The sequence below is a fragment of the Protopterus annectens genome, chromosome 6.part0, assembly GCF_019279795.1.
Source record: "Protopterus annectens isolate FY-2018-M chromosome 6.part0, PAN1.0, whole genome shotgun sequence".
NCBI classification, from domain to species: Eukaryota; Metazoa; Chordata; order Ceratodontiformes; family Protopteridae; genus Protopterus; species Protopterus annectens.
In genome coordinates, this window is record NC_056737.1 from 970,543,037 (window position 1) to 970,557,826 (window position 14,790).

At 43.5% G+C, this 14,790-nt stretch overlaps 1 protein-coding gene across 3 annotated transcripts in view; it reads right to left on the bottom strand.

Moving 5' to 3' along the window:
• CCDC85C (coiled-coil domain containing 85C) overlaps positions 1-14,790 on the bottom strand; it is a 967,849-nt gene that overhangs the window by 18,747 nt on the left and 934,312 nt on the right. For all 3 annotated transcript variants that reach the window (XM_044074610.1, XM_044074608.1, XM_044074609.1), the window contains one exon: positions 2,935-3,033. In XM_044074610.1, coding sequence (XP_043930545.1) covers positions 2,935-3,033 — 99 coding nt within the window. The remainder of the gene's footprint in view (positions 1-2,934; positions 3,034-14,790) is intronic.

Sequence of the window (14,790 nt, forward strand, 5' to 3'; positions counted from 1 at the left end):
CCTGCAACAGCTTGAAAGACCACAGAAGTACTTCACCAAGATCATCACTGGCCTCAAACAGATGCCCTATGCAGCTCGACTGAAGAAACTCCAGCTGTACTCGGTTGCATACTGCCTATTCAGAGGTGATCTCTGCCTGACATACAAGGCCATGTCCAACCCAGAATTGATGGACATGCTCCACCTAAAGAAAACCATATCCCCTCGAGCCACACACTCTAGGGATCTAAACCTCATCACAATAAATAGGACGAGCTGGAAGGATAGATTCCTGTCCCGGAGACTTCCCATGCTTTGGAACAAGATTCCAATCTACATTAGGCAGAGCTCCTTGCTAACACTCTTCAAGAGAAACCTTGACGAGTGGATGGGAAACAGAAAGTTTACCCTGAGGATCACTTCAATGGCTCCGCTGGACAGAGGCACAGGGAACTAATCTAAGGGGGTGGCGAAAGCCAACACATTCTGGCTACGCTTATAAATGCCTTCGGGCAGATATCCTAGTACCTACCTATGAGCCTATGTAATATACAAGTATTTTATTTATTTTAATTTATCAACCAGGATTGAACAATGACCTAGAGGGACCATTTCAGGTTCAGCTTGGGAAGATACAGAAATCTGTACTTCACAGCTTATCAGAATGCAGTATACATAAAAATGAAAGACTATACAACAGGTTATGCAATGTAAAGATAGTTAAAATAGCAGTCATCATCAAATGCCTGACCACTAGATGCACATCAAAAAACTTTGGTTCCTCAGTGCTTAAGAGTTCAAAATTCCTTTCCTAGGTGGCCATAAGTGCTGCACGGGAACCCAAACAAATGGTGTCACTGTTGCATCATTATTCATAGAAAAGTAGATCTGGTCAGTGGCTAAAATCCTGCTGTTCAATGTCATAATTCAGCGACTCTTCAGGGGTAGAGGAGGGGAACTTCCTTTTCTGTTGTAGAACAATCCATGACTTGGAAGAGGGAGGAGGTTGCATCAGAGATGGAGTGGCGGTTTGCATGGCCACTCTACATTCCTCCGTACCTCTACAATTAACAATTATCAAATCAAGTGGGAACTAGTGGGCCTGGGATCTGGGGATTCAGCACCCAAGTCTTGGACAATGACAGGCCAAAAGGCCTAGCAGTCATGATAGGTGTCCTTTGTCTCAGTGCCAACAACCTCCTCTGTGCAGTACAAAAATTCAATTTTTTTTCTCTTCCAAACTTAACTTTTTGTTACAGGATTTACCATGTTCATATTTAGCTGCATCACAATCTTCTCTGAGATTAAATAAGCAATGTAAATGATGGCCCTCTGGAGGATTCTATTACCTGCACGCACATTGGTTGATGATGTTTTTTGAGTGCAAAATCAGTCACTAATAACCACCCTCAACAAAAAGGCAAACAAACAATCAAATCTTAACAACAAAGCTGCAAAGTAACAATAATACTAAAGCAAAAAAATGAAAGTACCAAAACATGGCAGGGTTCTTATCACTTCGGAAACTTTGCCTGAAGATACCCAACAGACTTCAATAGGAAGTGAGTACTGAAGATGATGTGAGATGCTCTCCTTTTACAGCCAAATTTACAGAGACCTCCTTTGGTATAGGAAGTACCACTGTACCTGGTTTAGGTGTCAAGGGATATCTGACTGCACTTGACGTCTGGCTGGAAATGACACCTGCCTGTGGCCAATTCTCAAATATTAAGAGTAAACTGCAACAATGATTCTTATGACAAACATCTTGTATCTACTGTATGTAATTTTTCTATTAAGTACTTTAGTATCTGTAAGCAACTAATGTGTCTTGATTAAAAGCGCAGTGTTTTTCATTATGCACTTTTGATGTTTACGCATGACAGATAACAGAGCTCCTGTAACTGTTAGTTCTCACTTGCAACATTGCAGAGAATATAGGTGATTTAGAAGGTGGCTAAAAATTACATTATGTATTCATTCAACAGTTGTGGAAGGACTGAGCTATAGGCTCAATGCATGCAAAATATGAAAAACAAAAGTATGGCAAGGATACATGCATATTTTCCAACAGTAAACAGCTGGTAGCTGGTGATGCTGTTTCCAGAAGTCACTAAGCATAAAAACAAAAGTATGGTTCAACATCGGGGCAGTTAAGTACCTAGCAAGAGTGAAAGGGCAGAATAGATCAAACCAGACCTGTTGAATGAATGCGGAGAAAAAAATGAATAAACATGGTGAGACTGCAGAAAGATCAGACATGACAACACGACAATGCGCAAACAGAAGAAAGGAAGTCCTCTGCATTATCACCCTTCGGAGAAAACATTTCTATGCTGACCATCTAAAAAAACTCCAGCTATACTCTGTGGCATATCGTCTATTCAGAGGTGATCTCTGCTTAACATACAAGGCCATGTCAAACCCTGAGCTGTTGGACATGCTCCACTTAAAGAAATCCCAATCCGTCTTGAGCCACATGCTCCAGGGATCTAAACCTTGTCATCACAATGAACAAAACATGCTGGAGGGATAGGTTCCTGACCCAGAGACTCCCCATACTCTGGAATAGACTGCCCATACATGTCAAGCAGAGCGCCTCCTTGGCCCTCTTCAAAAGGAACCTTGATGATTGGATGGGAGAAAGGAAATTCACCCCGGGGATCACGTCAGTCACCCTGCTAGACAGGGGTCCAGGGAAGTAAATATTGTGGGAAGAAATGTCCAGTTAATTGTTATGGCTAGGCTTGTACAGGCCCTAGGGCCAATAGCCTAGTACAAACCTATGAATAAATACCTTTCTGACACTATTGTAAAAATAGCAGCAATTACAGTAAGAAGAAGCACTTGGCATGCTGGGAAAACAAGCAAAATCCCAGGAAACAGGTGCAGTTTAAATAACTAATATAATACACATGGACTTTTATAAGAAACCGTAATTTTCTTGGAACTTACATTGCACATTTCTCGAACGATAGCTTTCTCCTTTTCACTCAGATCCTCTTCATAGCAGTCTGGTAACTGCCGATCTAGATTCTCATGGACTTCAAGGACCTACACAATGAAAAACATTAATTACAGCTTACGCCTTTCTTACGTATGTTTTACAGCAACATACTTTTAATGTTTTTATTTAAGAAGGTATGTGAAAATTCTACTTCCTTAACAGATGAAGGATTCCACATGATAATCATTATTTTACAGAAAGCCTGTACTTCCTTCCACATCTTAGATGCATCATATTCAGCACCAGTGTACATTACATTGCATTACACACCTCTAAGCAATCGCTGGAGTGCAAACAAAAGGCTGATAACATCCAAAAAAGAAGTTATGCACTCACCATAATGTTACATCTGTGTTGTCCATTTTCATTCTTCCTCAACCTGTGGGTTCGGTTCCGATCCAGAGAACTGACTCGGCTGCTACAGTAGCTCGTGGGAACCAAAAACTCTCGGAGCTCATCCCTTACCCACAATGCATCTATCTTAATTACCTCAGATTGAGTTTGTTGATAGAAAAGATAAATACTTACATGGAGACTATATCTGGAACTGTAAATGTAATCCAAAAAAGGAGATAATATTTTATTTATTACCACAATCTTCCAGAAGTCAAGGGCAGGGGGGTTGGTGGGTAGGAAGCTGAGGAAGAATGAAAATGGACAACACAGATAGAATGTTATGGTGAGTACATAACTTATTTATCTGATGTCCATTTTCATTCTATCCTCAACATTTGGGACAGAGTCCCCAGCTACTTTGTATCCTGGTTGGCTTAAGGACGGATGTTCCTGAGCAGCATTGAGCTGAATGATGCTCTACCCCTGGAGAACAGGTCCAATTTGTAATGAGTAATAAAGGTATGGGGAGTAGCCCAAGGTGCTGATGCACAGATGTCATCCATGGAAGCTCTAGACTGAAATACAGCTGATGTTGCTATGGCCCTGGTTGAATGGGCTTGTAAGACGTTTGACAACGACACACCCAATTTGGTATAAACTAATGAGATACAATTTGTGAGCCATCTGGCTAAAGTTACTTTGGTAACGCCCTTTCCCAGTCTGGTATGTGAGAAGGAGACAAATAACTGGTCTGACTTTCTGAAATGTTTTTGTTCTATGAAGACAGAATCATAATTGTCTATGAATATCCAGTAAATGTAAGCGATAGTCACCTTTGTTAGAGATGCTGTGGAAAAATACTGGCAGGTTAATACGTTGCTTGATATTGGTCTCTGAATCCACCTTAGGTAGGAAAGAGGGGTGGGTCCTGAGCGATGCTCTATATTTGTGGAAAATTAGATATGGAGGTTTAGAAGAGAAAGCTTGATTCTCTGAAATTTCTCTTGTAGAATTTACTGCCACCAAGAAAATTGTTTTCCATTTCAGGAACTTAATATCACACTCATCTGCAGGATCAAAGGGAGATAGAGTGATTGATTGCAGCACCAGATTCAGGTCCGAAGGAGGACAGTTTAAAGGAAGAGTACTCCTCAAAAAAGCTTTATAAAGCTTTTGAGAAGTGACTGAAAAGTCTTGAAAGCCAATGTAAAAATTGGATACAGCTGCTAATTGTACTCTGATTGTGGAAGCCAAAACTCCTTCATTGAAAAGTGCAGCTAGAAAATGGAAGCTGTCATGAATTGGAGTCAAAAAAGGTTCAATGTCATTCTGGAGTGCCCAATTTGCAAATCTCTTCCATTTACTAGAGTAAAGCTTTTGCATAGAAGGCTTATGAGAAGATAGCAAAATGTGTCAGACAGGAAGGAAAGCATACGTTGTCTGGCTACTAATGGAACTGGAAAAACCAAGCGGTCAGCTTGAGATTTGGAATGTTTGGATGAGTCATGCCTGTCAGGTGAGACAGGAGATCTGGCACTGGATCCAGAATACAAGGCTGTCGAATTAGGTGAGGCCAAAGGAAGGGGAACCAAATCTGTCGAGGCCAATAAGGTGCAATGAGGATAACTCTGCACTTCAACCTAGCTGGGAAGCATCCGTGGTCACTGTGGCCTTGGGCTATGTAAGAGTGAAAGGACGACCTTGCAGAATTTGATCCAATTGAATCCACCATGTAAAATCTCTTTTGCAGATACTGGTGATTATAATCGGTGTTGACACTGGTTGATAAAGAATGGACCATTGTGTTGCAAGTGGCCACTGTAAAATTCACATGTGACATCTGGCCAAGGGGACACATGTTATCGATGCTGCCACGGATCTCAGTGCCTGAAGAACTAATCTTGCTGGGACTTTGTTGCTGTTGATCACTTTCTTAACTTGAAAACAGACCGTTTCTAGCCTTTGTGGGGGAAGGGAGACAACTGCGGTCTTTGTGTTTAAGGACGCCCCTACGAAATCCAGTGTTTGGTTCCAGATACGATTTTTTTCATAATTTATGGTTACGCCCAGGGAACAGCATGTTTGGAGAACTTTTTCTCTTGCCTCTAGTAGTCGCTATCTGGTTGTGGTGGAGATGAGACAGTCATCCAAATATGGAAACACCTGGAATCCTTGCAGTCTCAAGTGAGCTGCTACTACTGCCATGCACTTGGTGAACACCCTGGGGGCTGTAGTGAGGCCAAAGGGCAGTACTCTAAATTGGTAGTGACTCACTCCCAGACATACTGCAAGAACCTTCTGGATCATCTGTGCATCTTTATGTGGTAGTGCGCATCCTGAAGGTCTATCGAGCACATCCAGTTGCCCAGTTCCAAAAAAGGAAGAATGGACTGAACCGTGACCATCTGAAATTTGGTTCACCGAACAGATTTGTTTAATTTGCTGAAATCCAGAACTAGTCACCAGTCCCCTGTCTTTTTTTGGTACTAAAAAGAACCTTAAGTAAACCCTGGATTCTTTCTGGTATGGTGGGACCTCCTGGATGACTCTTTTCTTCCTAGCAGCTTTTGGACTTGTACTGCTAATTATTCCCATTGACTGGGTGGGACTTGTGGGATTTTTTTGTAAGTGGACAGAGGAACTGAAAATGGTATAATAGAACCTCTTGATGTAATCATCTGCACCCATATGTCAGAAGTAATTTGAAGCCAGGCTCTCTGATGCAGGGACCAATGACCTCAGAGTATTTCCAGAGGACAATCGGGCCTCCTTTCAGTAGCGCTGAAAGGGTTTACCAAAGAAGGACTCTCTGTACCCTTGGCTTTGTGAGCCCACTCTGCCATGAGAGCGGCATCTGCCATTAGAGTCCCCCCCCGCCCCTGGGGAAACCACCACCACGTGTCCTGAGAAAATCCTTGAGATTTACCTGTGTTGATTCCTCAAAAAGGATCTTTGCACACTGGAAAAACGTATGCCCACAGCAGAAAGGGTTTCCCATCTTTCTCAAACCTTGTCAATGAGTCTTTAACTTTAGGGCCAAACAGTGATGTGCTGTTAAAAGAAGCATTCATGAATGAAGACTTAAAGGGCTCTGCAAAATCACACAAGCACATCCAAGCATATCTCCTTATGGCAACACCTGAACCTGCAGCTCTAGTCATTCCTTTGGCTACGTGCGAAATGAGCCTTATGGAAGAATTAGAAATTGAATTTAGGGTGGCCAACTGAGAGGTAACCGACTCTCAAACCTCTTCAGAAACAGCTCCTGATGGTATCTGAAACTTCTTTAATCAAATCCCTCTGAAGTCTGGTGAAGTGTGCCAGGTAGTTCAAGGACCACCACAATGCATAAATTTACTTCCCAAACCTATCTAACGTCCGAGACTCCTTACTGGGAGGAAGGATAGAGGTACTTTCCTCTGGTAGTTCCTTTTTGGGGCTGCTGCCAAGACCATGGCATCTACAGGCAAACCTTTGGTCCAAAATGGCTTATCCTCAAGGGCAGTGATAATTTTGTCAGGTCTCCTGGAGATCCGCTCAACTGAATCAGGGGCCTTCCATGCCTGTTGAGAGATCAACTCAATGAGCTCATTGGCACGCAGAGTGACTAAGGAAGTAAAAGGGTGGATACCAAAGGCCTGCAGGTAGGTACACAGCTTTCTCAGATGAAGGACTGATGGACTTCCAATCACCTCTATGCTTAAGGATTTCTAGGATGTCTCCAAATGAGACATCATCAGGAGGTGACCATGGGGATCCTTCGCCCTCATCGAAATCCATGTCTTCTGTGATAGATTCTTCTGGCAAATCCAAGTGCTTCCTCTTGCACTTCTTCTTCCTAGGGACATATTCAGCGGGGTGTCCTGGGGAGGTATTGATAGAACAGGGGGCACCCTGCTGGGAAACCTGAGGCTTTGGTACTCGCTGTCCTGGTAGAGGCAAAGGTTGAGGTTCTGAATGAAAGTGTGACAGAGCTAGCTGTTCTGAGAGGACAGGGACCAACCTAGTGGCTAAAGCAGACATGGCTCTTTCCACAACCTCGAAAGCAGATCCACCCAGAGAAGGAAAGGATCCCAGATCTGAGTGGGTGGACCTCAGAGCCATGGCCCCTCCCCTCCCCAAGGAGATCCCCCCTGAGGCAGAAAACAGAGCCTATCTATTCCATACTGAAGCCCTGGGGTGCAGAGATGGCTCTGAAAAAACAGGAGTTGACTTCAGCCCCTCAGAATCAACAAGAGAGATATGGCTCTGAGAGGTCTCAGGTTCTAACCGAACCAAAGAACTCAGAGTATTTATCGGATCTGGAGGTGAGGATGTCTTTGGATCCGACATAGTCAGTACTGGACAGCTTGGAATCATGGATTCTGAAGCTTCTGGCAATGTCAGAGGAGGAATTAAAGGATAAAGGAGGAGTAGTTGAAGAATGGAGTCCATGACCCATGGGGGTAGGAACTGAGGCGGTCCCTGTCACAACTTGTGCTCCAAGAATTTTCCTCACCAATCTCTCCACATCATCTTCAGTATGACTTCTAGAAGGAGTGGACAAGTTAGATGGAGATAGTACAGTTGTGTACACTTACCATAAATGTAGATGTTTGAGTGTATTCACTGTTGCAGTCATTACATTTGGGTAATCACGCTGGCAGGTTGCCCTCAGTTGGCCTGAATTCCAAAGTCCTGGGTCCTGCGTTGGCTGCTGTCGCCCCTTCCCTGACTTCAGGACGTCAGGGGTATAAAAGATGCGGCCGACGCCATTTTCTTTAGTTTTTCTTGCCCCAGATGTCAGGTGCCTCCTAAAAGGGTAGCCAAAATTTATATATATATATATATATATATATATATATATATATATATATATAAAAATGCACCAATATAAACTTTACCTTCCTCTACAAGCAAATACACCACATAGGTTGTATAAATCAAAGAAGGAAAGATAGGTTCCATCAGAAAGGGGGATGGCGGGTGGGTAACCTGGACTGCAACAGTGAATACACTCGAACATCTACATTTATGGTAAGTGTACACAACTGTACTATGTTCTTCGTGTTTCACTGTTGCAGTCATTACATTTGGGTAGAGTCCCAAAGCTATGTTTGGGAGGCTGGAGCTAAACAGCATTAGGAGCGACTATGAGGCCCTGCAGAACTGCAGTGGCAAAGCCTGCCCTGGATTTAGAGTAGAGTGGCAGATGATAGTGCTTTGTAAAGGTGTAAACTGAACTCCAAGTAGCAGCCTCTAAAATGTCCTTGGTTGGTACTCCCCTGAGAAAAGCTGCTGAAGTGGCTGCAGCTCTGGTTGAATGTGGCCTAATGCCCTTGGGCACTGGCTTGCCATGGTGTAAGTAGCAGAAATGAATGCAGTGGCCTATCCACTTTGAAATAGTCTGCTTTGAGACCGCCTTTCCTTGTGATCCTGCAGCGTATGCCACTAGTAATTGCTCTGTCTTTCTGAAAACTTTGGTTCTGTCCAAGTACAATCTAAGCTGTCTGTGTACGTCCAAAGAATGCAGAATTCTCTCCCCCTTGTTCTGTGGATATGGATAAAAAGTTGGCAGATGAATAGTTTGGTTAAGAGCCACACTGGACACCACCTTAGGCATAAATGTTGGGTTTGTCCTCAGAGAGACCCTGTCCGGATAAAAAATGATAAAAGGTTCCACAGCCATGAGTGCCTGTAGCTCTGAAACTCATCTTGCAGAAGTTATTGCTAGGAGCAGAGCTGTTTTCCAAGATAAAAACTTTATATCAGCAGTAGCAGCTGGCTCAAAAGGAGGCAGGGTGAGTTTTTCCAAGACATAGTTGAGGTCCCATGCTGGCACTGGTGATCTCCTTGGAGGCCTTAAACTTTTGGCTCCTCTGAAGTACTGCTTTAATAAGGGATGAGAAAAGAGTGGTGGCTCTGTATTGTAATGAGCCGAAATGGCAGAGGCATGAATTCTAATACATGAAAAAGATAGGCCTTTGTCCAGCATCTCAGTTAAGTATTGCAAAATCTGAGGAATATTTGGCACAGCTGTATCAGTTCCTTGTGCCTGGTTCCAAGCACAGAATCTCTTCCATTTTCCAGCATAAGATTTTCTAGTACTAGGCCTTCTGGCATCCAAAATGACATCCATCACAGCTTTACTGAGAGGTGTGTTTTGGTATGACTACATTATCCGCCATGCTGCCAGGTTTAAAGTCCTGAGTTGGCTGTGCAGGATCTGATTGTTTTGCTGGGACAGTAGATGAGGTATTTGAGGTAAGGTCCAAGCTGGGCATTGAGACAAGTTCCTTAGTATTGGATACCAGTACTGGCGGGGCCAGTCTGGGGCAATTAGTATCATCTTTGGCTTTTCCTGTCTGACCTTTAGGAGTACCTTGGGGAGGAGAGGCAGTGGGGGAAAGGCATATACTGGCAGTTTTTTCCAGCTGAAAGATAGGGCGTCCACTTTCCATGCTTGTCTGTGATAAATCCTTGTGCAGAATCTTTTTAGTTGGTAGTTGTGAGGGGGGGCGAATAGATCTATGTCCGGGCATCCCCATTTCCTTGTTATCATGCTGAAGACTTGTGGATCCAGCTGCCAATCATGGGGATCCATGAGGTTTCTGCTTAGTTCGTCTGCCAGAGTATTTTTCCTTCCTGGCAGGAATTGTGCCTGCAGATGTACTTGGTAGGTCAATGCTGTGTCCCACAAAGTCATGGCTAGTCTGCAAAGGGGGTAAGAATGTGTGCCCCCCTGCTTGTTTACATACCACATGACCTTGTGTTTGTCTGTCTTTATCAGTAGTTGTCCCGGATGAAGTAGGTCCTTAAAGGCTGTCAGGGCATTTTGAACAGCTAGCATCTCTTTTTGATTGATATGTAGATGCATTTGGTTTGAGGTCCATGTGCCCTGAATGCATTTTCCTGCCATGTGGGCCCCTCAGGCATAATCTGATGCATCCGTTGTTAGTGTCTCCCTGGCTGGGGGTAATGTGAATGGCTGTCCCTTGTTTTGTTGACAAGCCTTTGCCCACCATCGAAACTCCTGTTGCAGGCAGGGAATGAGAGTAATCATAGTTTCCAGGCTTTGGCAATGTTGAGTCCAAACACTTTTTAGGTACCATTGAAGTTTCCTCATATGCAGTCTTGCATATGGAATTAGTAGGATGCAGGATGCCATGAAGCCCAAAGCCTGCAGAATTTTTCTTGCAGACAACTGGGCCTTTGTTGCCAACATTTTGAAATAGGTAGTCAGTTGCCTTTGTTCGTCTGGCGTGAGATAAGTCATCTGGGCAGTTGTATTTAAGCTTGCACCCAGGAATATTATCTCTTGAGAGGGCACTAGTTTTGATATCTTTTCGTTGACTGTGTACCCTAGGCATGTTAGAAGTCTTTTCACAAATGCCAGATGTTGTAGAAGAATGTCCTTGTTCTCTGCTTGAATTAGACAGTCGTCCAAGTAAGGATATATGTGTATTCCTCTTTGTCTGCAAAATGCAATTACTGGTGCCAGGCACTTTGTAAAGACCCTGGGCGCAGTAGATAAGCCAAAAGGCAGTGCAGAGAATTGGTAATGCATTGAGCCAGCCTTGAATCTGAGGTATCTTCTGCATATTTGTCTGACTGGGACATGCAGATATGTCTCTTTTAGGTCTAAAGTCACAAGCCAAGCGTTCTTGCCCAGCATGGACAGAAGCTGCTGCAAAGTCAACATCTTGAATTTTGGTATATCCAGGAATGTGTTCAGAATAGATAGGTCCAGTATTGTTGTCCTTTCTGGGTACCAAGAACAGTCTTGAGTAAAATTCTTGTTTCTGCTCTTGCTCTGGTACTTGTTGAATGGCCCCCATGTCCATGAGGGATGGACCTTTGTGCCTCTGCCCATTGATTTTTTGGCAGATCTGGCCAGCCGTTTGCCTGTGGCAGGGTATGGAAATGGAACTTGTAGCCTTGTGACACGATATTTAGAACCCACTTGTCCTGGGTTATGATGTGCCAATTTTGAGAAAAAAGTGCCAATTTTCCCCCTAAGGGTGCTGCCAGGAGATAAGTCCTCAGTGCAGGCAGGGGGAAGTCATTGGAACCGTTTCCTGTATGGTTGTGATTTGCCTTCTCCAACTCTGGAGGTAGAAGCACCCCATTGCTTTGACCTGTACGAACCATGCGCCTGGGATCTGCCCCTTTGAGGTCTGTCTGACACAGGAAAGGCCCAATTCTTTGTTGGCCAGTGTCTACTAAGCCTAGGTGGTTGTACTTGTAAAAAATATTTGACAGTTTGCATAGATTTAGCTTTGTCCTCCACTTTCTTTAACACCTCTTCTGCCTTAACACCAAACAAAGTATCATGCTGTAAAGGTGCATGTAATAATTTAACTTTGACATGATCAGGCAGATTTTGTTCCTTTAACCAAGCATGCCTCCTAAACACAGAACCCGTAACTGTGGCCCTGCAGGAGGCCTCCAAAGAATCAAAACCACATTGCAAAGTATGCTTTCCAACTTGTTCAGCTGCATGCAATAAATCCTGCATTTCCTTGTTTTCTGCACATTCAGAGTTTAACAACATTTTCTGTTTAAGCAATGCCATGATATGTTGCTGATATCTGAGCATATGAAACTGACAGTTTAAGGCCCTTACAGCCAAGGTAGCAGATGTGTAAACCTTTTTTCCCCATCTATCCAGTGCCCTAGAATCTCTGTCAGAGGGGGTAGGGTTTTTTGCAGCGGACGCCTTAACTCCTTTGGGACCCTGTGAAATAGTTTCTGGGTCTGCAGCAGGGTTTTTAAAAAGGAATTTATGAGAGTCAGGAACCCTGTAATATCTGTCAGGCATAACAGCAGCTGGAGGTAAGGAGTCAGATGTAAGACTAGACTCCGAAAACACATCATCTACAATGTCTAACACAGGTGAAATGGCTAGTGGCCTGTGTTGAGGTAGTAAAAGAAAATTCCCTGAGCCTCTTTTTAGATTTTGAAAAATCTTGGCTCTCCTAGTGGAAATGCTCCCTCATGGTATGCAAGGTTTCCCCCAAAAGAATAGTCCTCTGGAGGAGAAGCTGAAGGTATAGATTCTTCAGCATCAGAATCCTCATAGGGGGGAAGAGAATATTCCTGATCAGAAGAGGAATCAGAAGAAATGGAAAACTGATCTGAAGATTCATAGTCAGTCTCTTGCCTAGGCCTCTTATCAGGAGGGGGATGGGAATCCCTGATCAAGGTAATCAAGTCTTCGGCCATTTTGAGCATCTGTTTTTTGGGCATAGAGGCCTGACCACGTGGCTCTTGAGTTTGTTTCTTTGCTTTAGAAGGTGCTTTAGTCTTTGCCTTTGAAGCTGAAATTGGTTTAATGTAAAGATGTTTAGGTCTGAATACACCCTCAGAAGCCGGTGCCTGCTCAGCGGCTCCAGACCCACCTGAAGGAATAGTATCCGAGTTTCCAGCGGCATGGCCGACTCCATGTGGGAGTCGGTAACGGCCTGTGACTCTAAAGTAGCGGACATCAGGGGCTGCGAAAGCACCTCACTGAGAACCGGCGAACCAGTGACTGGCTTAGGAGAAGCTTCGTCGTCGGTTTTGGGCCTCGGTTGTCTATCTCTCTCCTTTTCTTTGCGTTTTTTGTGAACTCCGGTAGTCGGATGGCTATCCGACGACATTTCTGGATAATTAAACCGGCGTCCAAAATAGTTTAAAGTAAAATCATACCGACGCTCAATAGTGCATTGGTTAAATCTAGCACAAAACCGACAACCAGAAATGTTGTGATCAGGGCCTAGGCAAGGAATACAGTAAGAATGAAAATCTTTATGAGGTATTTGCTTTCCACAAGAAATACAATTATTTACTTTTTCTGACATCGGTCTGGAGCAAGAAAAAAGTTTCCCCAATGGGGTATTTAGCTTTATTGAAGACTTCGGATCTGAAACTCTAACACGAAAATCTCAGGAGTCGGCCGACCGGCACTTGCGAACTGCTTCTGCTTCAGGCACCGCACGGCAAGAAAGACTGAAGAAAATGGCGTCAGCCGCATCTTTTATACCCCTGACTGAAGGGGCGACAGCAGCCGATGTAGGACCCAGGACTTTGGAATTCAGGCCGACTGAGGGCAACCTGCCAGCAGGATTACCCAAATGTAATGACTGCAACAGCGAAACACGAAGAACATCTGGGTCTTTCCAAAAAGGGAGAAGGAAGTCTGTCTGGGAAAGGGTCAATTGTAGGTGAATAATAAGTCTTAGGTATGAAAATTGTAGTTGATGATGAATCTGTGATTTGAGGTGTCGGATCTGAAGAACTCGGCACCGGAACATATCATTTTTCTTGCCGGTTCGGAACCAAAGATACAGTCAGATCTGATGACTGAGTGGAAGTAGTCTTTGGTTCTTACAATCCTGTTGGAGCTGAAGGCTTTGACAACTTAGATGTTGGATTTGAAGGAGAAGATGGAACTGATACTCTTGCCTTCTTTGAACTTGGAACCAATGGAGAAGTCAGAGTTGAAAAACTTCTCTTTTTAGCCTTCTCTGAGACCTTTGAGGAGGAAGAAGAGGTAGGACTAGATACATCAGATTTAACTTTTTGTCTATCTTTAGATAATACTTGCATAGAGAATGGGGTCACAGTAGGGAATTTTGCGACCACATTTCTCACAGCACTTAAAGCTCGCTGGGCCCTGTTCTTTATCTGCCACTGAAACAACTGCACACACCACATGCACTCTTGAAAAGGTTCAAGGAAAAAAAGGTAGAAGGGAAATACCGCCTATGATATTTAACGGTTACACAAGGTGTAGAGGAGATGGAAAGAGAGAAGATATCAACAGTGATATCTAAGAGCTACACGAAAGTGTAAAAGATGGAAAGCTAGGTTTAGAAAAAGGAGGATACTAATAATAGTATCAAGGAGTACAAATGTATGAAAAGGTAAGGAGTTTTTAATAAAGAGGGGAGAATTTAAGACTTATAACAGAAGAAAGTCTCTTATCTGGCTCAAGAGGAATGGCACCATGTCTGACTTGCAAAGCAGCAAACGAGATCTGAGGTAATTAAGATAAGTGCATTGTGGGTAAGGGATGAGCTCGAGAGTTTTTGGTTCCCACAAGCTACTATAGCGGCCAAGTTGGTTCTGAGGATCGGAATCGAACCCACAGACTGAGGACAGAATGAAAATTGACAACATCAGATCAATATTTACAGGCTATTACTGTTTAAAATTAAATGCTGCTACTACACAGGGTTTTTTTAAAAGTATAATCCCTGTGTTAAAAATTCTGTTCTGCATTTGCAGCTGCTAGGGATATTGGATGATTTGAAGGTAGAATGAAAAAGAAATGGACTGAAATGTGGTTAAATTGCAAGAATCGGAGACAATGGCAGCAATAAGGAAGGTGAGAAGTGGTGTACATGGAGCTTAGTCGAGGGTTCAGTACTCTTCAGTGTTCACTTCCGGGAATGGAGAACAGGCTCATCGTTTTCACTGACTAAACAGAGGTCAGTGCAGCAAAG